The 24236-nt window shown below is 39.7% G+C and overlaps 1 protein-coding gene across 1 annotated transcript in view; it reads right to left on the reverse strand.

Moving 5' to 3' along the window:
* Window positions 1–4524: 4524 nt before the first annotated feature.
* TMEM259 (transmembrane protein 259) overlaps window positions 4525–24236 on the reverse strand; it is a gene marked incomplete in the record, with an annotated part of 432280 nt that continues 412568 nt past the window's right edge. Inside the window, 1 exon segment of the mRNA XM_044054014.1 lies at window positions 4525–8184. Coding sequence (XP_043909949.1) covers window positions 7372–8184 — 813 coding nt within the window.

Genomic DNA, 24236 nt, shown 5'->3' on the forward strand with positions numbered 1-24236 from the left:
TGGTGAAGATGATTTCGGACAGACAGGAGAAAAGTAAGAGGAAATGAGGGTGTCCAGCAAAGAGATGGATGGAATGTGTGACAGAAGACTTGCGATAGGCATGACTATCTAAGAAGGTAGGCGAGTGGCACTGAATCAGAGAGAAGGCAACAGTTAACATGGCATGCTAACTCATGTACAAAATTGGGGAAAAAGGGAACTGATGGTAGTGACTAGAAATGGAGAAGCTGCGCAGCCAGACACAGGGAGAAGATTTCTGTGCAAGTCTTTCCCGATGGATGGACAAAATGTTCTTGCCACTCTCAAGAGTTGTCTTCACAAAATGAGACAGCTGCAGCTAGGAGAACCTGAGCTGCATGGGCCAATATGAATCAAAGTGAATGACCTTGGCTTTGCATTTTAAATGAATCTTATCACAATAAATAAGAAACATAAGGAGCTCAAAGTAGTCACTCAAGGAGGAGAATGTCACTTGAATCTCCCTGGTCCCCGAAATGGGAGAAGAGATACTGCACTTGGTGTTGGGTCAGGGAAGCAAAAAAAAAAAAAATTAGTTTTTCCCACCATTTCTGGGCAACGTTGAGAGAAACTGAGGGACTTAACAGAGGACAGAACTGCGTATATGCTGAGTCTGTCAGTTTGACTCCATAGGGATGATGAATGCAACTAGGAAAGATGACTGACCTTATCCATTACCAAATTCTTAAAGCTTCCCAGCACAGGGGTGAGTAACTCAGCCTCCACCTTGGTTGTTGATGTCCCATACAATTGTCAATGTCTGACTTTATGGTAAGACCTCTCACTGGAAGGCAGGAATTCATGGAAGGAGCACTCATTTCTAGTACAATGATGTGAAGGAATAACTGAAGATATTCAAGCACCTGGAACGGTCTTACACAGTGCAATTCCTTCCACTGTGGGGCTGGTACATCCATGGTGGCCATCATTAAGACAAGGAAGTGGGTACGTGAAGAGACGAGGTCACACTAGAAAGTGAAAAGATCACTCCACAAACATTACTTCTAAATGCCTGACTGATTTAAATCTGAAGAGTAGTATCCATATCCTGAGACTACACCCAAATAGTCCAAGAAAAACAGTTATGTGGTAGCAAGCATTATGGTTCCATTGGAACCAGCAACTTGAGACAAAGATGTGCTGTACCCTATGTAGATGCATGACAAGACAACACCCTGGCCTGGAGAAACTGGATTCTGTCCATGGATAGTCTTGCTATGCATGATTTTGTATTCCACAACTTCAGTCTAGTAATGTGACATAACGGATTCAATGAGATTACCAATGAATACAGTAACACGATCAGATTCCAACACAGACACCACGCCAATCATCTAGATATGGGAACATCCTTGCACCTTGCAGTCTGCTCTTAGTAGTTACCATCAATACATTTGTGGGGCTGACCTGAGAACAGAAGAACTGAAAGGGAATTCCTTTATAATTTAAATGTGAAAGCTGTGTCTTGGAGGTCCAAACAGCACATCCGGTTTCTTCCTGCTAGACAATAAAGGACTGCCTGCAAACATCCTAAGCAAAACGTTTCTTACAGGACGAAGGTGCTTGGGTCACTCCCATTTAAAACTGACCCAATGTCCCTTTTTACCTTCATTAAAAACAGCAGAGTAAACTCTAGACCCTTTTTTGTTCTGGTGGGACCTCTTGAATGTCTCTAGGGTAGGTGTAACTTCTGATGGGGTGGAATATTCAGCAGATAAGTGTGTGTGGGGCAGGGGAGAGAACAGTCACAAGAACGGGAATTCTATAGCCTCTGGACTCTGCTATCTTGACCAATCTGTCTGTGGTTATGGAATTTCATACTGACAGATGGCCCACACTGCCTCAAAAGGGAAGTAGTTGGGCAAAACCTTAAGGCTGCTGCTGATCACCCACTGGGAGGCTGAAGCTTCCTGACAACTGAGATGCCTTCTATCTAGGCCCACAACCTCTCTGAAAACAGTTCTGAGTTAGGGTTCCTTCCAGAATGTTGTTTTGGTTGTTGTAAGCCATGCCTGAAGCCCAGTCTGGAGACAGTTACTTGGCATCTTCAGCATGGTGCACTGAGGTGGAAATAGTTGTGAGAATCTTTCCTTTATTTTCCACACTATTCAGATGTTCTTTAACTTCGGGCTAAATATAGCCAGCCCTTCAAATGAGGAGTTTATAAGGGTTACCTTAATTTTCCCCAGCAAAAATCAGTTAGAGGAGCCCATGCAGTGTTAATAATTTTATTAGATCCTACAGCAATGATGGCATTGTACTAAATCTGCATCATCAGGTTTTCCATCAATGACACTACTTCCAATATGGGATGATACCTTCTCTCCTGGACTAGTCTCCACTGAAATGTGGGCAATATGGTATAATTCAGAGAAAATCCTCTGAAATCTTACATGTTATAGCTGGGCAACTGAGCTCCCACAAGAAAAACGGATACATATACCCTCTTCCCTAGGTGACTTACCACATTGGATTACCTGGGAGAAGACAGTTGAGCTCTTTGGTTCAACAGCCCTAATAAGAGCAATAGCCAAACCTAGATATCCAGTTTGGTAGCAACTTCAATCCCTGGAAGGAAGGAAGCATGACTTCCTTGGTGACAACTGCTACCAAATCTAGGCTCTCCCTCTTTAGTTTCCTGGCTGTGGGCAAAACAGCCAATTTTTTGTGAAGTACAGAAAATGGAAGGGGAAGGGATACCACATCTTGATTAAGCCTTGAAAAAATCCACAGCAAACTTATCAAATTCAAAAATCAAAGACAGCAGGGCTTTGGTATTCAAAGTTGTTGCATGATGGACACTAATGCGGTCTGCCCTAACAAAATAGTTAAAACCCTCATGCAGAAACATCAGGCAAGGGAGACAAAACCTTTTCAACAGCTGAGACACAAATTTTTGACAGGAGGTTCTGTAACTTTAGAAGCAACATTAAGTGGAGAGGAAGAGCAAGTCTTCTCAGAAGACTGGGTTTCATTCTGGCAACTTCTCTACAAGGTCCCTCCACATGGCTCGTAACTAATGAAACAGCTAGGTTTTGACATTAGAGAGGAACCGCTTGGTTTTAGATACATTTGTTTCACTAAAGTCTTTCATAAGTGAAGCAGTATCAGACCCTAATATGAAAGTGTACAAGATGAAAACTATTCAGAAATATAGCACTTAAAATGACTGTGCCCTCATCACCCAAACAAACAGTGCATTCCTTGTGCCAGCACTGAAGAACACTTGTGGAAGGCCCCTTTCCATTCTGAACAACGGGGCTACAGCCCAACCAAAAGAATAAAACAAAGAAAATCCTTTAATAAAAAAACTGTGCAAGCTTTTATTTTTCATATAGATGTGTGGGTCTAGATATATATATATATATATATATATATATACATAGACATATATATATATGTGTGTGTGTGTATATATAGATATATAGAACATACATATAAAATTATCTATTTTACATTTTAGAAATGTATATCTATAGGGTGGTGCAGTGGTGTAGCAGTTAGTGTTGTCACCTCACAGCAAGAGGTTTTCTGGTTCGATTCTTGGCTGGGGTGCCTTCTGTGCGGAGTCTGCACATCCTCCCAGCGTTCCCCGTGGGTTTCTTCTGGATGCTCCAGTTTCCTCCCACATTCCAAAGATAAGCAGTAGGTGGACTGGACACTAAATTGGCCCTAGGTGTGTGTGTGTGTGTGTGTGAGGACGAGTGGTGCATGCTCCAAGGAGGGATGGGCCTTGGGCTAGCAATCTGAGACAGTCAGTGCTACAGACGTAAGTGCAGAAAGGTGCTCATTGCCCGATGTACCACATAATGCTTAAACAGGAAATATATACACACACATATATATATATATATATATATATATATATATATATACATACATAAATACACACATAAAATGACAACTGTTGATGGGAGTGGAAATAAGCAAAAAACTGCTAACAGGAAAACTTTTTTTTTTTTTGAAAAGTTATACAACTCATACGTGTCCAAATCTGATGTTCATTCAGGGCCCTAGTGTGGCAAAGCAGATCTACAGAGGGAGTGTTGTGTGATGCATTATGGGATATTTGGAAGGTACTTAACAGCGTTAAGAAAGTTCTGTTTGCTGGGAAGTCCTGATGTCTGTCTTAGTCCTGCAAGTTACCCAGGATGCACCTCCTACTACAGATGTATTTCTATACTTAAGATTTACATGCCTTTATGAACTTGGAACCTAGAAGTATAGCTATCATTCATTAATGAGATCAGTATTTTGCTTTCTGAAAGTCATAGTTTAAGAAACCGCATCATGAGGATGCACATAAATCTAATGTAGATAACATTCAGAGTACAAGGAAAACCACTGCAAAACTATTTTACTGTCACATGACATGAAATAAGTGCAAAACTTTTTCTTAAAGTGAACATATTGACATATTAACTGATGAATGAAAAGTATGCACATATATAAACATCAACATACAAGTAATGTGTCAAACAGCTCTGAAACGTAAGCCTTGTGAACTTATTTTCCTGACAGTTTTTATTCATATTGGCAAGAGTTTTTCTTTAATGTTTTCTGGCAAAATGAGTGGTGAACCACGTGGATATTATTGCAGACAGTTGTAGAATATCACAGACTGAAAGAGCATCTCCATAAATAAGAGATTAGCACCTTCTCAGTGTTAGAGAGAACTAACAAAGGATTCATCTCCCCTTCCAGGCTGGCAGTGGTTCATGAAAAAGAATCAAGTAAAGGTTCATTGGGGAAAAATCTAAACATTCACAGACGACCTGTAAAGCATTCAAACTACAAAAGTAAACACAGAACTTTGCTGGTAAGATGCGTACTTTTCCCACAACCACCACTTAAATGAAAGTAAATTCATTCTGCTATGCTGCGCCAAGTTGACAAATTTACTTCTTTTGTTAAAAGTACTCACTTTCCTTTAACACAGCTGCTTGGTCTTCCTTCAGGATTTATGTTCAGTACAATAACTGAACTTGGCTGTATGGTGGTACACTAAGAGTTCTGAAATGCTCCAATATCATGAATGATAAATATATCTGTGATAAAAGTCTACATGCCTCTGTGCATAAATGCTTCTACCCAGGAAAGACAGAAGCATGGCGAAAATAACTTGAAAAGAACATTCATTATAACTATGGCAATGAAATTAGACTCTCAATGAGAGGATTTCTTGATGTTTTAAAAAATGTCCCATTAAAATTGAGCTATCCTACTGCGTTTGTTACAGTATTTTTTTCTAATATAATTATTATAAACTAGACTATCTACTCACTTCTTGAGGCATTTAAGGTGCATGTCTAGCCCGTGCTTGTGAGCGGCATTTCTACATCACCACAGAGAATATATTCCTCATTAACAATTACAACTTTAAGAATTTTATTCTTAAAGGCTATACAGAAATAAACACTGAACTGTACAGAAAAGGAATAAGTGTTTTTCTTTATACAATTTTAAGGCTGTACAAGAATAAACCATGACTGTCAAAAAAGATAGAGATATGTTTTTTTCTTTATATGAAGAAACGTGCTCTGACACCTTACTCAGCAATCTGACTGCGCAGCAAGTGACCAAGCTTGTAAACCAGACCTGGAACCATCCACTAACGGCCTCACTCTGGGAATTTAACAGACACTTCCTGGACAGATTGAGTTCTTCCTTGCCAATACAAATGAATGCATGATGCTATATACTGTATTAAAATAATGTTTTACCCACTACTCCTGTAAGACAAGCAGGTGCATAAATCTCAACTAGCCAGGACATACCTACTGCTCTCACAATGTACTGCTTCACAACAATCTCTCCTCTGCGTTCAGACAATGCACATTTGCAAAACACTGAAAGCTGCCACAAAGTAGTTTTATGCATATAACAAAGCTCCGGTGGACTTCAAGACAGAAAGGAGAGAGACGCATATCAAACGTCAGATTAAATGTATGACAACTGCTGGAAAGAAATTAAACAAACCTGACAAAAGCCATGAAAGAATTTTGGGTCATACAGCAAAGCTGGTGGAAGCCATCAGACACAGTAATGGCTGTACAGCAAAACTGACAGAAGCCATGAGACAGTACTTGGATAACAAGCAAGGCTGAGAAAACTTACAAGACCACAAGCAGAAAGAAATAAAGAAAACCTCTTACAAAAATGCAAAGCTTAGCAGGGGGGAGTACAGCAAAATTAGGAGACACTGCAGAAAGTAATGAAACTATGTTCTGGCAGAAGCCACAGTACACAACAGTGCAACAAAACCCTTAACAGTAGTCATAAGACATTGTACAACAAAACAAAGCAAAGTTCTACCAGCAAGAGGAGGAAGAGGCAGCAACAAAAAAGCCAAGAGGCACATAGATGCAACAGAGCACTGGTTACTTAGCCCAACACAGTAACCATAAAATAGTCATAAGGAGCTGTACAAAGCAAAGTACCCAACATGTCTAGTGAAAAATTGTAAAATATGAAAAAATGGCAATGATACCTACAATGGTATCTAAAAAGTAAAGAATGTTCTAAGTCTGTATTCATTTCCCTTTAAAAAAACAAATCTGGATTTTATCCTGGAAGAACACAATGGTCAAAAGCATCAGAACGGTGTCATTTAGGAAACACACAAAAGGTATAATCTTAACTGTGAATTATAATACAGTAAAGGGCAACAAAACTCTCAGACTAAAAATTATAGATGTAAGGAATTAAATTTACTAGGTAATCTACTCAGGAAAGAGAAGCAAACAGATGGGTTAAATTATTATACTAGGGGCTTACCACATACCATGCTTTCCAGGAAACATGGTTATTAGTTTCAAGGTGTTTAGTTGTTTCAAACTGGCAAAGGCATTTCTTAAGCTTAAAGAACTGCTTACCCCATTTCTGTGTCTACCTGCCACCCACTAAAAAAAAAAAAATTACTGCTTCAAACAAGGGTTTTAAGTACTACATCTGCAAATGCCAAATTCTGTTAAAAACAATGACATTGAAAAGGCCTGTGTAATAAAATTTCAGGATGGTTTCATACTTGAAAGGACAGCATGGAAGAGGTGGTTACTTTACTGTAAACATTGTTTTTGTTTGCCAAAGTAGCAAAGAACTACATGCAAATAAATGCATGCGTTCTCTACCAACATCCCATTCAGTAACACCTTTGACTTTGATGGTAATAACAGATACTGTGGCCATACATTTGATGGGTTTTTATTCCTGCAGACACACAACTTGTCCCCCAAACCAATCGGGGCTTTATGAGACACTCCACTCATCTCTGCCTGCTGTCCTTGGGTGTAATAGGGTGGAGGAAACCTGAAATTTTGCAGGACTTCTATACACACTGCCATACATTCAAATTCATGATGGCGTCGGCTGATCAGCACGGTCCAGGTTTTGATCAGGTTTATCAGAAGATGTTGCAGGACAGGCAGCTCTGCTCACCTGTGTGTGCGCAGCACTTTGCCCTTCTAAGTCTTGATCTGAATGTGTGACAGGCAAAGGTAAGTTCACAGGCAGGCTACTGGACTGACCACTGACCCTCTCTTCGAAGCATAACTGGCCATCAGTACTGACACACACCTTAGTATGATCTGTTGAAGAAACTTGGTTAGATAGGGAAGTCTGTGGAGTATTTTCGGACAACACCTCAGATGTACTCTCTGACACAGGGTCCAAAGTGGTGGGCTGTGAAACCACTGCTCTTGCAGTAATTTCTACTTTAACAGAGCTAGCAGTGTTTTCAGGATGTTCATCTATCCTGATATGGGCAACAAGATTGACAGCATCATTTGGAATATCATGATGACTGTTGCTCTGCGCATCTCTGATGCTACCTCGCTCCAAGAGGTCTGACACTAGGGCAGCTTCATTGATCATGGCAGCCGTTTCAGCCATCCAGTTCAGGTCATTGTCTACAGATAAAGCGGGATCAGTTGCTCCAGTCTGTGCAGCTGGGTTGCTGGCTTCTGCAGGCTGCACAGACACATCACGCAAATTGGCCAGTCCAGGTTCACCATCAGTTGCAGGAGTTGTATTGTTGTTAATGTTATCTTGCAGTGTAGTCTGGTTTCCTTGGCCAAGCTGCTGGTTCTGCAGCAACATCTCTTGAATTCGAATCTGCTGCAGTATAGCAGGAAGTTCATAGTGATGAAAAAAGTAGATCATAGAGTGCTGTAAAATGGAAGCAAAACAATGGCAAAAGTTAGAAGGCAATGAAACATGGCAAGGTTTGCATAATAGTGACTTGTATTCCAACTATGAGGCCAATTACTCAATACTATAATTAAAAGAGATAAAGCAATAAAAGGCAAAGCCCTTTTACAGTTCTGTACACACACAATTTGCCTTCATTGCTTCAGACACTTCCCACATCCAAATTTTATGGAACATTTTACAAGCACACAACATGCAAAGTATTCTACATTCCCCTTTCAGAAGAATGCATACTGGCAATGCCCCATCAGAAAAGTGCACAATATATTCTTACTTAATCTAAGTACCCGGTTATTAAACATCCTATGGCTGAATCAACTGCTAGCAAGTTTCACATGCCAGAAGTGAACAGGTATTACTTAGAAACTACATGTTTTCTGTAAAGTTAATTGCAGCTATGCAACAAAAACTGAATCTGCAAAATAAACTGTCTGCTTTAGCAAGAGATTCTTCTGCTAAAAGTTTCTGAAAACATACAAACAAAACTTTCAAAACATTTGAAACAGGAAAGCTACTTTATGAACAAGCCTTACTGTTGGTTGACTATATAATGACCTACAGCTCAAATTAACATTTAAATGGAAGTCTGGAATAGCATCTCTTGCCTAAGAGACAAAGTTTCTGTTATGAATACAGCTAGAGTGTCTTGCAATGCCAGCTGCAATATCAACCCTTGACATTAGCTACCATTCACTACATTATCCCTAATCTGTCCTTCTCCTCTAGTCATGCACAAACCTCACAGCAAACCCACCTTAGATTAGGGAACTGCAAAGTAAAATACTGTTGTGTAGGCAACTTACCATGACTGTAAAAGTTAAAGTGTGGTTGTCACAACCAGTCTGCAGGAATCTCTGCTGACACCTGTCCTGACTTTCACAGCTAGATTGAAGTCCCTTTACCTCAGGGCATCTTCACATACTATACTGGTGTGGTCTCTGCCTATTTCATCTTTGGCTCTTGTCCCACCATCATGGCAGAACCACATCTACATTGAGAGCTTTTAATTTGGCTTACCACATGGATGTAGTCTCATGGAGCATGAAGGGGGAAAGAAGAGCTAGAGGAGCAAAGTTATAATAGGTGAAGTGGGGAAGGGGATATATGTGTAACCACATGCAGCAGATAGGATGGAATAAGGGTAACAGACCAGTTGCCACCCCTGAATATCAATAATTATGGTAAGTTACCTTCAGAACTCTACTACATCATTTGTGGGCCCCTGCTGCAGTCAACTTGTAGGGTTGACTACCAAAGCTTGTCTAATCTAGTTGGGGGTAGCTGGCTCACTGCTCAGATAAGGACTGCAGGATGCCCTTCAGGATAGAACATGCAAATTCAGCCTGTGACATTTTAAGAAGGCTTGAACCAAGTACAAGGTGGCTTGACTTTTCATGTAGGATCCTGCCATGGATCTTTTAATAAGAGTTAATGCCATTTACAAGTGTTTTTTTTTTTTTTTTTTTGGGAACTGGCAATCTTTGTCCATTTTCTGCAAAGGAGATGGACAGTTGATGTTGATTTCCAGTAACTGCTATATTTAAACAGGACCTGGACAGTTTATGTTGATTTCCAGTAACCGCTATATTTAAACAGGACCGTAACTGTCTGTGTACATCTAGTCAGTGTATGATCCTTTCACCCATATTCTGTGGATTACGGTTGAAAGGTGGTTGAACAGCTATCCAGGGCTACTTCTGCAATGACTTTTGGCATAAAGAAAAGGGTCAGTATGTTGGATTGGGCTATTTTTATGGAAATACAAAAAGGCTCTTTGCAATGAGAGAGTCTCTAAAAGAGGTGACCACTGTCAGAAAAATAGCTTTTCAAATAAGAAAATTAAGAGGTGCAGAAGAAGCTGGTTCCAACTGTGCTAAGATGCATCTTTCCAAAATATTCAGGCATCAAGCTGGGGCTGCTTTCCTTTTGGGTAGCATCAGATGGTGGCTGCTCTTCAGGAACTGCTTCACTATGGGGTCCATATGGCAATGAAGGATCGACAGACAAGCACACAGAAATAATTTAGTGCTGTACCTTCACAAAGACGCAAACAAAGCTTGAACAGAATAGTTCAGACAGATCTGAAGCTACATCTCGGTTATAAACTTAAATGCGGAAAGCTGTAATTACACTCCAATATCGGAAAAAAGAAGCTAGATAAGCTCTTCAGTAAGCAGAGACCTGATCTTAACTATTAAGCATCCCACAAATTCTGTTAAGATCGTGTCTTGCACTAGTAACCAAGAAATGCATCCAACAAACTGCCGAGGCAGAAGTAAAAAAACAGCTTTGTTTCTACTTGCTGTGCCTGTAATCTATTCCAAACTTAGTTAAAATACTGTCCTAACCTGTGATGCTGTCCATCTGACAGCACTCACTAAGTGCTTTACCTACTTTGAAAGCCGGAAACACATTTTGTGTTTAACTCTACTGTAACTAGTAAGTACATCGAGCAGATGAAGCTCCATGCACTACAAAGAATTATGAACCGGTTTCAGATCATAACCTAGTAGTGTGTTCTCGACCCAGATGCTAAGATTCACCTTTTAAGCCTTGCTCTCTAAAAGAATTTCTTGACATCAGTGTCTCGAATACAAAACATGGCTATGAATACAAAACAACATGGCTATGAATGAAGACCCAACTCAATCCTCTGTGTAGACGTTACATTCACTGCTGCAGTACTCATATCATCCTACCTTCAGGTAGCTGACGGTTGATCCAACTTCCTGAGCAGTACCTTCCCTCAGAGGCTTTATCAAACTCCTTTCCCACTGCATGTACATATGTTGGTGGTATAAAGAGCATCAGCCAACACAAACTTAATATACTTTTTACCCTTATTATTCTAGAAAGTAGACCCTGGTGTCAAGACAGGAGTGGAATAAAGAATCCCCCCCAGCTACCCCCCCCGAAGGAAGACTGAATAAAACAGCATCCACTGCAAACCTCTTGTAGCAGGAAAAGACCAAAGGGGAAAGGTAAGATAATATGGACTGCAACAGTGAAGGTGCCTGAAATATTTACATTTGCTCCTAATAAAACTGTACTGCGTTCACAGTATCATTCACTTCTGCAATTTTCATATGCGAGAATTTTATGAAGGCACAAATAAGCAACTGGACTGGTATTTCACAGCAGGATCGGTTAATTGCTCCTATCCTGGCCACGAGAAAGCAGCAAACACACATACTAGTAAAGATGCAAACCTACCAGAAACAGCTGATAGTGACAAAACTGCAGCAAAAGAGCAAAGCTGGAGACAGAGCTTTTGAGGAAATGATTATTCACTGTATGCCAGGCAGAAGAGAAACAAATGTATTCTAGCAATCAGGGAATGTAGAAAGGCAAGTGTGAGATTCAAGCTGCTGTATTCAGCTGTCTTCAGATTTCTTTTTCCCTGGAGGATCAGTCATTTTCAATACAAAACAGGCCAAGGAGGAAATAAAAGTTTGTCCAACAAAAACTGAACTATCAAGCAGAAGCAGACTCTGCTTCTCATTCTTCTGCTGAAGCACACAAGAGCCTTTCCAAGTGAAACCTTTTCCATTGTTCCCCAAGGGAAATGGTTGAGAGAAAAGCTCAGGGGTTGACTAGAATTTGAGAGTAGCTTGGAAATGAACTGGTGAGTGGAGTTGGGAGATGGAGATGAACAGGGAGACCAGCAACACATAAACTAGTGAATAAATGTGAATCTTCAAAGCATCAATTGCATTGTGAAATGCAGCTGTACAAGAAAGAGTGGACTTTTACTGTCTGTTAAACTTGTGGGGAACTGGAACTGAAAGGCATTTGCTTCACTTCAGGTCATTCATGTTTGGAAGGACATCAAGGAGAAGATGAATGAAAAAGGTAACTAATTAAAACAATTTCTGCTCTTAGTAATTTCTATGAAACTTTTCATGATATAAAATGCATATTTTATAGTAAAACATTTTAGTTGTATGCGAAAGAAAGTAAAAAGATCTTTCTTTTTTAATATTAAGAAATATAGACATTACTATGCAGAGAGACAAAAGCTAGACAAAAGTATAACTTAATGGAGATGGAGGGTGCAAAAGTTTACAGATCATAATATACGTACAGCTGACAGGTTTTCTTGTACTTTTGCACTGGCAACTGTCTGGATTAAGACCTTTGAAAGAATCTAACAAGTTTTAAGTGAAAACAAGTAAATAAGAGAACACGGAATATAAACGTTTTCCTTTTGCAGAAAAAAAGTTTCAGCGTGTCTTTTGAAGCCTACAGCTGAGGGCTACACTTACTCATGGAAACCAGCTGATTATAGGGCAATAAAAACAATCCCTGGTTACTTCAAGGCTAAGTTTTCTGAAAGCATGCAAGCTGTTTTTCAAAGAACAGATACCAATTAAAGTAGTAGCAGCAACACAAGTTGTAAAACGAGTCTTAGCATGGATAACATCAACTTTAAATTTCTTATGGCCTGTGTTTGCACCTGTCTATTTGGGACAACTGTTCCTATTAGGAGGGTTAAACTTAAATATTTGAAGCTCTACATAGTCTCATGTGTTTGTATTGTTACCAGGTTAATGGAGTGTTAGGTGTGTGTGTGTTTTGTTTGATGATTTGCATTAAAAAAAAAAACTTGTAAAATGTGATATGGATGTCAAAGCTAATGAGAAAACTGCATAAATTAATGAACCTGACAATTATTTTGTACATGTTATCACAAAAGCTGAAAACACATTTTAGAAAAGTCACATGCAACAGCTGGGAATGACGTCTTACCATAATGGCAACACTTTCCATATTATCTTGGAATATGAATGATCTCACAAGTATAGATAAAAACAAAATATTATTTAATTATATTAAGAAATTCCTAGTACAAACAGCAATGCTAGGGGAGACATTTGGAAAGAGTGAACATGTCAGTATTATAAAGGATTTCTGGATGGACATTCAGCAGAATATCAGGGACAAAAGAAAAGAGAAATACTTATATGGATTCCTAGAGATGCTTCAATAGTGACAGAAGATGGGAAAATGATAATGGCAGATTTGTGGTAGAAAGTGGCTACTGGCAAGGGATGAGGATTATGCAGCCATGTATTTATATTAAATCTAAAACTGCTATTATGAAGCTTTATTTTTTTTTCTGGAGAAATCAGCTTTGAGCAGGAAATAGTAACTCATTACAGCTGAGTGCTCCTCCAAGAGTTTCTGCAGTTACCTCCTACTGCACCTCTAGGCATCAAATATTGCTTGTTTACATTTGCATTAATAATTCCAAAACCATGCTACATACAAGGTATCAGAATATTTTATCTTGAAGCATACATGATGGTAAACACAATTGTATTGATATTTAAACCTCTGTCAATGAGGTAACAACGTATTTTATTGAAGAAAAGCAACTCTGTCTGTCGGAAAGACACGTCAATATCAGAACCCTTTTCCACAAAGTTTGAGACAAAAAAAAATAAAACATTAAAAACTTTCATCTAACAAAAAATAAAAATATCTAAAAACCAACACCCTTTTTAAAAAAATTTTTATTAATATTGATTTTTAAACAAAATCACCTAATTTAAAACTAATAGATTCATTTTTCACCCTTTTTACATGAAATTTAGCCAAATTTAAATTAATAAAAACTTTTTTAATATTTGAACAATTTTTGTAAAATATGTCAAAATTTAAATTACTGTGCATTAATTTTTTAAAAATTATAAATAGTCGGCATCATGTATTAATCATTCATGGTCCCATATAGTTTTTCAATATAATCATATATCGTCATTATAAAATTTATGTGTATGTGTTTTATAAAAATTCAATGGAATTTTGGTCATAGCATTTTTTGTATTGTATTCTTTACTCATTATTGTTGGTGGTATAGTAAAGGCTCTGAGTTCTTCCGATCAAAAATACGCAAGATAAATAACCTATAAGGAGATAACCATACCACCTATACATTTGGAGGTTTATAAAAATTTAAAATTTAGCACTTAGTCCCTTTGTAAGAGACAAAGGACACAATTCTAATACATGCCTCCTATATGCATTGGAAATGACAGTTTATGGGGATTTTTGTATGACTTTATTTCCTATAGTGAGTTGGAGGTAATTATCCTTGCATTGCTGGCCTAAACTGATAAAAAATTAAAGCTTAATTATTAATAGATTTTTTAGTGTTGTAATTTATGACCTTTAATTTTTATATATATACCCTCGATTTTTTGAGTATGAAAATACATTTTTTACATTAATTATAATTTTATTTTGGATGAACTTTGTGACAATTAATGATATATTTATAAAAAGCAAATATATAATATATATGTAAAAAGGTATTTGCATTACATATTTAAGTAAATTATATAATTCATAGGATAGTCAACTAATGTATTACTATTTTTTAAAAATTTGATATTTTTAATTTTATATAAATGTTTATTAAAAAGTTTTGAAATTTTTTTAAAAATTTTGAACATTTTTTTAAGCCAAATTGAGTATATAAGGTAAAACTATTGGTAATGGTTGAATACAAGAAATTTTAGAGATCAGGACTGGTATAAGGGTCATTATTTTGTGTGGAAAAATTTGTAAAAAAAAATCATGAATGGTGTATAGTGATTAAAGGAGTTTGCCCTTCAAGCTGGAGTGTAAGTGTTGGAGTACTGTTATTTAGTTATTTCCTTTTTCAGTGTTCGAGCAGTGGACCTGCTCTTTTTCACCGTGTCTGTCAATAATTTGTTAAAATTGTAAGGTGATAACTTTTTTTTAAAGGGTCAAGTCACTCCCACGGAGAGTTAAACGTACACACTCAGAGCTATACTGGAGGAAATTAAAGGAGGGGACTGGAATTTGATTTGTATCAATGAGGATGTATCTGGGGGTCTAGAAGGGAAAACAGATTTCTGAAGTTACGAAAATATTTGATAAGCAAAACAAATTTAGTAATAGTATTTAGTAGTAGGAATTCATAAAATGTACATATTTCCCAAGGTAAAGTAACTGGACTAGACAAATAAAACTGCACAGGAACATGTGCATTTAATTCAGAAGTTTGACACATTAAGATCATATGGCAGTAATTACGAAACTAGAAATGCAGGGTAATGAAGTAAAAATGAGACATTGGTACTTCTCCCACCTACCTGTTAAAATAAAGGAATTGTTAAGGAAGGAAATAAAGTACTCCAGACATTATGGCTAGTGAGTTAGACAAAAACAGTGAAGAAATAACAAAAGACATGGTTATGAAGTAAGAATTATTTAGAAGGGCTAAGTTTAAAGTATTACAGAACAAGGGGAATCGCGCATAACAAGTAGAGGCGCAATTGCAGAGTGCAACAGAGAAAATAAGGGAGTACCTGGATAGTATGCACGAGTTCACAAAGACTGTTAAGCAACAGTGTTTTTTTTTAAACTCCTGAGCAAAAAAAACCCTTTTGCACATAAACTCAGGCAAGCAGAAGGGCTTGTTTTCAAACTTAAGACAGCCTATTGTAAGAAAAATAACCAGAGTCGGTAGAGGTACTGGAGATATTTTGGACATTTTATGAAAATCTGCATAAAAAGAGAAATGGGGAAATCAAGAAAGTGTGCACACAAATATTTACAGAAGATATGAACATGCCAAGGTTAGAAGTGGATGAAGCCCAATATGACAAGGTAGTAGGAGACGAGAGAAAAATGGTGCTTTATAAATAATTTGCAGGAAAGTCTCCAGGATGAGATGGTATTCTGGTGGAAGTCTTGACACTAGGATGGAAAAAAGTGATAGCCAGTTGGTTTTGTTTAACAATATTTTAAAAGGAGGGAAAGCACCATCATGGAAAAAAGCTGTGGTGGATTTAATACCTAAAGACAGGAAAATCCATCAGATCCAGTTTCATATAGGCCCATTTCAATTTTAAACCAAAATTATGATGTCTATAATGGCTAAAACAATGAAAAAGGTGTTGCAAAAATTGATAGATATGGATCAATGTGACTAAGGAGGGGAGGCAAACATTTGACAATATTAATAGAACAATAATGATCCCGAAGGAAGCAGAACAGGAGAAAATAATGCTGTTGGTGGTGAGTCTTGATATGGAGAAAGCATTCAACAGAAGCTGGGATTTTATGAGGCTGCGTTTGCATTTCTTGACAAATAAGATTAATTAGGCAGATATATTAGGGTTCAGGGCAAACATCAAATTGTGAGGACTCCTCTCTGATAAACTGTTTCTGAATAGAGGAACCAGACAGGTGTGTCCTTTTTCCTCTATTTGAATTATATTTAGAACGGACAAAGAAAATAAGGGACTCAAATTCAAAGATATATTAGTATGTTATCAAAGAAAAACTGGTTTATTTGCAGATATTATTTTGTACCAGGCAGAACCAGAAAAAGGACATTTCAGTGTTGTGGAACATTCTAAGACCGGTCTGTTTTTTTGGGATATAAAATTAATGAAGCTAAAATAGCCTATAGCTGTAAACTATGTACTCAAACATGAATTAGTTCAGCAATACCCACATTTGTGGAGACATGCTAAAATGAAATATTTAGGATGATGCGTTACAAACAAAGCTGTTATGGTGGCTAAAGCTATGTTAGAAGAAGCTAAACAAATGATAATATAAAAAACTGAGAAATTGGAAGCTCTTGACTACAGATATGGATAGCAAGATACAACCAGTAAAAATGTTTTTAGTCCTTTTAGTTTTATACACAGATCAGGCATATTTTTATCAACCAGAGAAGAGGGCAAGAATCAAGTGGGATACGATGATCATTCCAACAGAACAAGGAGGTTTAAAATTATCTGATGTGAATGGATATTTTAAAGCTACACAGTGTTAAGGCTCTTATACATAACATAAGCAGAAAGCTACAATTCAAAGTAGAAAGGGATGATGATGAAGCAGGGCGACATTCAAGAAATCAGGAAATCATGGAATTTTGGAAGCAGATCCATGAGGACAACAGTCAGATTATTATATTCATAAAGTAGCAGACTGTATATTATGAACTGAGATAACACAGGAATGAAAAAAGGAGATTTTTCTGATTTGGGCAAAGGCGATTAGGGGTACAAAGAACAGGAAAGAGGGGGTGGAATTTACTGGAGAAAGCTGGCAAAGAAACTGAGGTTGTTGTTGTTTGTCTTTTGGCTTTTCCCGGTTAGGGGTCGCCACAGTGGAACTCCGGTCCGCTAATGATTGGCAGTTGTTTTTTATGGTGTCAAGTTGCCAGCCCGATGCCCAACCTTCAACGAAGGCACACCCATTCAACAAGTCTTTCGAACGCCCACTCGACCGCGGGGAGGAAATGCAGACTGCACACAGAAGGCACTCCAAACCAAAGCAGAGAATCGAACTGGAGAGCCTCTTGCTGTGAGGTAACGCCGCTACCACTGCACCACCACGGAATGCTACTGGCAAAGAAACTGAGGTACTGGGAACAAATAGAGAGGGAAAGGTAAGAGAATGGGAAAGAGAGGCCAATAAGACATTTGGACTGCAGGCTAGAGACTGCCTTCTTATTTAGGTAATTGTATAGGGTCTATACTGAAAAGCGAACACTAATTCGACCATTTTTAAGTGAAAGCTTAAAATCTCGAACACCCGGACCAGCGATTTTTTTCCCTGGGGGGGGGGATAATAAATAAATAATTGCTGGTCCACACACACAAAAACGCTTAACACATTAATGTGGGGGCTGTGCCCCACACCCCCTACTTAAATATACCAACTCCGAGATCACACCACAGTGGAGGAAATGGTGAACTCCCGAAACCAGACCAGCGATTTTTTGCCTGAGAAAATAAATCACTGTTCCGAGTGTTCGGGATTGTAAGCTTTCGCTTAAAAGGGGTCAATGAATTAGCGTTCGCTTTTCTAAGCGTTCGCTAATTCAATATAGACCCTTTGTATAGTATAGGCAAAGAAAAAGTGATAGGGGAATTCCAAGTGAAAGAACTGCACTGGTTGAGTTTTTAGCTGAATCCAGAATAGAAGCCAATTTTAACAAAATGATAAAATATTGCACGACAACTACAGGAAACACAGGAGGTCAGGAAAAGAATGGGAAGACAGATTAGATAAGCAGTTCACAAAGAAACAATGGAAGGACATGTGTATGGCTCCCAAATATGCAAAAAACGTCTACAAGACTTGGGATGTTTTTATTGGAAGTGTTTGCATAGGTACTTTTATACCCCAAGCAGACTCCGAAGAATTTTTCCTCAGGTAGACGGCAAATGTTGAAGGTGTAATGAAGAAAGCGGTACCTAGGAGCATATGTTTTCCTAGTATAATCAGTTGGCAGACTTTAAAAATTCCCTATGGAATACTCTAAATTAGTACAACTAATACAATTTTTTTGAGCTGGAATACGGGATACGACTTGCCTAGACATAAGGCCTTGTTAAGTTTAATTCTGGTAGCTGCCAAAAAAGAAATCACTAGAAAAAATAAATCAAAATTTAAACCAACCACACTTGTAGTGAAATCTGTAATAGGGAGAAAGGAACAGTAAGTAGGATCTTTAGAAACAGTAAATAACATGTAAAAAATTTTAGACTATGGGAATACATGCAGAAAAATGTTCTGGAGGAAGAATGAGGTTTAACAGAAGGCATGAGATGTTGGACTGATTATATGAGATGTATAGTGCTTGTAAATGTAAACTTGTGGTTTGATCACTTTTAAGTTAGTTGTAAATAAGTTTGTCTGCATCACAAGTGATAAAAAAAAAACTATTGAAGTGAGATCATTTACACTGGGATGCATGAGGGACCCTTTGTTCTGAACAAGAAGGTCCATACACTGAAGCAACACACTTGGCCTTTATCATGGCTAGACAATGCAAGGAGAACCAGTGCTATCTTGGCCAAAATGGAATTATTAGAATGGCTTCTGGCCTGTTTTCATTGGCCTTTTTCCCCTTTAAGGATCAGTGTCAAGTATGAATGACATACAAAAAAGACCTTCCCCATTCAAGGGAGAAGGCATCTATGTCCCAAGCAGTTGGAGTTTATGTTCTGCAGTACAACTTTTCTTGGTTGGAAATGTAGTCTGCTCCAACAGCTATGCCTACCTCTGATCAATGTCCCAAGTCTGTACTGGATTAATCTTTTTGAATGCTCCTGCAGCCAGTATCAGAACCATCCTCTCTCTCACATTTAAGACACTTCTTTCCTTGCGCTTTGATCTCATGTACCCTGTACTTTCAGCAGTCCGCATGGGCACCCAAGCTACATCAGAGGAATCTGAGGCCAGGATCTGGATAGCCTGTAGCAACCTGAAGGGCATATCCACACTGAAGTTCACTGCCATATTCACCATTAGAGCTCTCTCCCTATTGAAGGGAGTGCCGAGATTTGAGTCTCTGCAGATTGGGAATGCTTGCACCACCTGTTCCCCAAGGTACTGCAATTTCCTTATGTGCAATTTTGCTAGACAGCTCCTTCAAAATGCAAGAAGCCATGAAGCCTTAGAACTGTAATGAATCCCCTTGCTGTAGTAACTTCTTTCCAGGACATTCTGGGGGGGCAAAGGTGGCCTTTTGTAGGCATGTACTTAACAGTGCTCCCAGAAAAATGTTGTTGGAGATCAACTGGACTCTAGGCAGAGGGAGAGCTACATCTCCTTGAAGCAAGTTGCAATAAAATTCATGGCATTTTGAATCTCCTCTAGACAGTTTGCTTGAATGAAACAATTGTACAAGTAATAGCAAAATTGGCTGCCTTTTGTTATGCAACACAATATTTTTGACACTAAGCATATGACAAAGGCCCTGGGTACATCAGACAAGCCAAAGGGCAAGGTTGTGAACTGGTAATGCCACACCCCCCCCCCCCAATCCCACTACAGCCTTAGAAACTTTCATTGGTCCCTGGCCATGTGAATATGATGGTACACACCTTTCTTTCAGGGTGACCAGGATATAAACTGATAACCACCCATGTCCTTTGAAAACAGGAATGTGGTGATAGAAATCTTTGAGATCTAATGTCACCAAGTAGGGCCTGATAGCCAAGGAAGGAGAAGAGGGACTTTCATAATCAGAATATCTTAAATCTGCAGAATTTCAAGAATAGGAAGAGCCTCGAGTAAACCCCTTCATCTTGCTGGCCAAATGGAACAGGTTCTACAGTTCCTTGTAGGAGAGTACTGGTCAACAGGGATGGAAAGAATAGTTGTGTAAAATCTTACAATAACCACAGATGTCCTTCTCTTCCATGTTGGAGAATTAAAAATCCTTGGGTTAAACTTCTCTTGCTACCCAAGCATTCAACCAGTAGTATAAAAAAGCTTCTAGTCACTGCAAGGTACATGGGGAAGTCTGACATTGGCTAAGGGAACGTGGGCCATAAACATGACGTCTGTACGTACCATACATCTCAGAACACAGTGCCCCAGTTGGACCCCAGTCCCAAGATAACTATTAGTCCAGTGCCATCCAAGAAGGGGGTAAGGATGGAAGAATACTGCAACATGGAAGAGAAGGACATCTACGGTTACAGTAAGATTTTACACAACTATTCTATGTCTTGTTCTCATGTTGCAGTATTCCAAACCCTTGGGTGAGTGCCAAAGCTCAAAGGGAAGAAGAGGGCGGAGGCTTGGACCCACTTTCTTGGAATCCATGGAGGATTGCCCTGGAAAATCCCATCCTAGATTTGGAAACATGGTCCAGTCTGTAATGTTTGGTAAAGGTGTGGATGGAGGTCCATGTAGCTGCTTCTAAAATGGAGGCATTGTCCATCCCCTTAAAGAAGGCTCCAGATGAAGCCATAGCTCTAGTGGAATGAAACAATCTTGGATACTAAAGATTTCCCATGGTATGAGTAGCAGAAGGAAATTGCCCTGGAGATCCAAGTAGAAATGGTCTGCTTTCTCACTGCTTCCCCAGAGCCCTGGGATGAAAGCAGACAAACAAATGGTCTTATTTCCTGATAAACTTGGTTTCATCAAGGTAAAACTAAAGTTGTCTGCGAACATCAAGGGAGTGTAAGACACTCACACTCATTCTGTGGCTGAGGGAAGAAGATGGGGAGATGAACAGCTTGGTTTAAGGATAACTTATTGACCACTATGGGCATGAAGGAAGGATTAGGCCTAAGGGTACTCTGTCCTTGTGGAAGGTGAGAAAAGGGAAAATAGCCATGAGGCCCTGAAGCTCTGACACTTTTGGCTAATGTCAAGGCTACCAGGAGTACAGTTTTCCAAATGCAGTGTTTCAGAGAGGCCTTACAAGCTGGTTCAAAAGGAGCCACAGTGAGCTTCTCTAAAACATAGTTCAGGTCCCATGGTGGTAGAACAGGTTTCCTGGGGGGGGGGGGGGCTGGAGATGCAGCACTCCCTTTAGGAATAACTTTGCAGGCAATCAAGATGCCAAAGGGGGATCCAGAGGCAGACAAGATGAAATAGCAGCAAGGTGGGCCTTAGCAGAGGAGAATGCCAACCCTGTCTGCAATAGTTCACACAGGTATGACAGTACCCCCTTGGTACTAACTGCCTTTTTAGACAGCAGATGGAGAATCTTTTCCACTCAGACAAATAAGACCTCCTGGTATTAGGTTTCCTGGCCTCCTGCAGGACTGTCAAGCGTGTCATTTATTGTAAAGGTGTCTTACCACCCACAGGGTAAGGTTCAAAGACTGCAGGTGAGAATGGATTAGGGATACCTTGTCCTGTGTGAGAATGTCCACTCTGCAGGGTAACTTGTGGCGACTGCCCCTGGCTAAAATGCAGGAGGGTAAATCAATACTGTCTTGGCCAAAAGGGATTCACCAACAAGATTTTTGGTTTGTCTTACTGGATTTTCAGTAGGACTTTCTGAAGTGGGAATGGGGGGTGCATATAGAAATATCCCCTTCCAGGAGATTGAAAAGGTGTCCGCTGCCCTTCCCAAGGGACTGGGTAGCTTGGTGCAAAATAATGGAAGTTCAGTTCAGAGGGGAGGCAAACAGATCTGAGGTGTAACCAATTTGTGGATTATGCACAAGAACACATCCCTGTGGAGCATCCATTTGTGGGACTGTGAAATAGACCTGCTCAAGGTGTTTGCCTGGGTATTCTGATCTGAAAGATATATACAGCCTGCAGAGTGACCCCCTGCTGGGTTACAAGCTCCCAGACTTGGACAGAGTCTGCACAGGAAGTAAGATAGTGTTCCCCAGTTTGTTTACATACCACAGAACTGTAGTGTTCTCTCTGAACGGGGGCCCTGATTCAGGGTATTTTGGAAAGCTTTTAGGGCCAGAAGAATTGCTCTCATCTCTCCGATATTCATATAGGTTCATAGGTTGGTACTAGGCTAGGGCCTATACAAGCCTAGCCATAAAAATTCCCTGGCTATTTCTTCCCACACTATTTACTTCCCTGGACCCCTGTCTAGCAGGGCGACCGGCGTGATCCCCGGGGTGAATTTCCTTTTCTCCCATCCAATCGTCAAGGTTCCTTTTGAAGAGCACCAAGGAGACACTCTGCTTGACATGTATCGGCAGTCTATGCCAGAGTCTGGGGAGTCTCTGGGTCAGGAACCTATCCCTCCAGCATATTTTGTTTATTGTGATGACAAGGTTTCGATCCCTGGAGCGTGTGGCTCTGAGGGATTGGGATTTCTTTAAGTGTAGCATTTCCAACAGCTTTGGGTTTGACATGGCCTTGTATGTTAAGCAGAGATCACCTCTGAGTAGACTATATACGACAGAGTACAGTTGGAGTTTTTTAAGGTGGTCAGCATAGGGCATCTGCTTTAGGCCTGTGATTCATTTAGTGAGGTATTTCTGCGGCCTTTCCAGTTTCAGATATCTTGAGAGGTACATACCAAATGGGGTGTTGTATTCTATAATGGGTCTAATGAGGGATGAGTACAGTGGGACAATGACCTCCTTTTTTTCTGGATGAAAAGCCCTTAGTGATGAGGTGTGCCACATAGGATTTCCTGACTGTTGTGGCGATGTGGTTACTGAAGGTGAGACCACTGTCCACCTGTGTCCTTAAGTCTCTTATCACACTTTTGATGTTTAGTGTACTGCCACCTATGTGGTAATTCACGTGTACATGTTTTTTCCCAAAGGGGATAACTATACATTTCTTGGCATTGAGCTTGAGCCCATGGCTCTGGCACCAAGCATCTGTTTCTGTAAGGCCCTTTTGTAGGGTACCCACATCATTTGGGGATTCAATAATGGCTCCCAGTTTGCAGTCATCTTAGTGTTGGCCTGTACTTCAGAGAAGTAGATGCCAAACAAGAGCAGTCCCAGGACTGAACCCTGAGGTACTCCACTTGTCTGGAGCTGGATTTGGAGTCAGCTACTTTTACAGTGTGGGTTCTGTCAGTATGCTCCTGTCTGACTGAGCCAAGTGCCCTGTACTCAAATAGCCCAAATGCCCCTCCCCATCCCAGGTCTGAGGTGTCGGTGTACATCTACTGAACTGGCAAGCGAGTCTGTAAGGGGAGCCCTGGATTGAAAGTCACTTGATTCAACCACCACAAGATCTCTTTCCTGAGATAAAGGGATTTTGTACTCCAGGGGGTGTGAGTGTTATGTCAATACAGACCTTGGGTACCACTGTACCTTCCTCATGTGGAGCCTTGACAATAGCAACATAGGAACAGCCAATGCTATATGACCCAGAAGCCTGAGGTACTGCCTGGGAGTCAAAGCTGTGACTTGAAGGACAGAGTGCAGATAGTGCTTTAAGATTTCCACCTTTTTAGGTGGCAGAAAAGCCCTCATGACATCAGTCCTCATCCTGCACCCGAGGAATACTTGGTCTTGAAAGGGGTTCACTGTGGACTTGGGATAGTTTATCTTGAAACCCAGTGCTTGCAGGACTGATATCACTGTTTGCAAATGGCATTGCAGGGTTTTGGAATATTCTGCCTACATCAGTAGGTCGTTCAGGTAAGGGAATATTTGAATCTCTTTAGTCCTGTAGTAGGCAATCACTGGTGCCAAGCACTTGGTGAAGACCTTTGGCGCTGTAGAAAGTCCAAAGGGCAAGGCAAAGAACTGAAAGTAAGAGGAACCCAC

Source organism: Protopterus annectens, chromosome 13.part0 (genome assembly GCF_019279795.1).
Source record: "Protopterus annectens isolate FY-2018-M chromosome 13.part0, PAN1.0, whole genome shotgun sequence".
Lineage (NCBI taxonomy): Eukaryota > Metazoa > Chordata > Ceratodontiformes > Protopteridae > Protopterus > Protopterus annectens.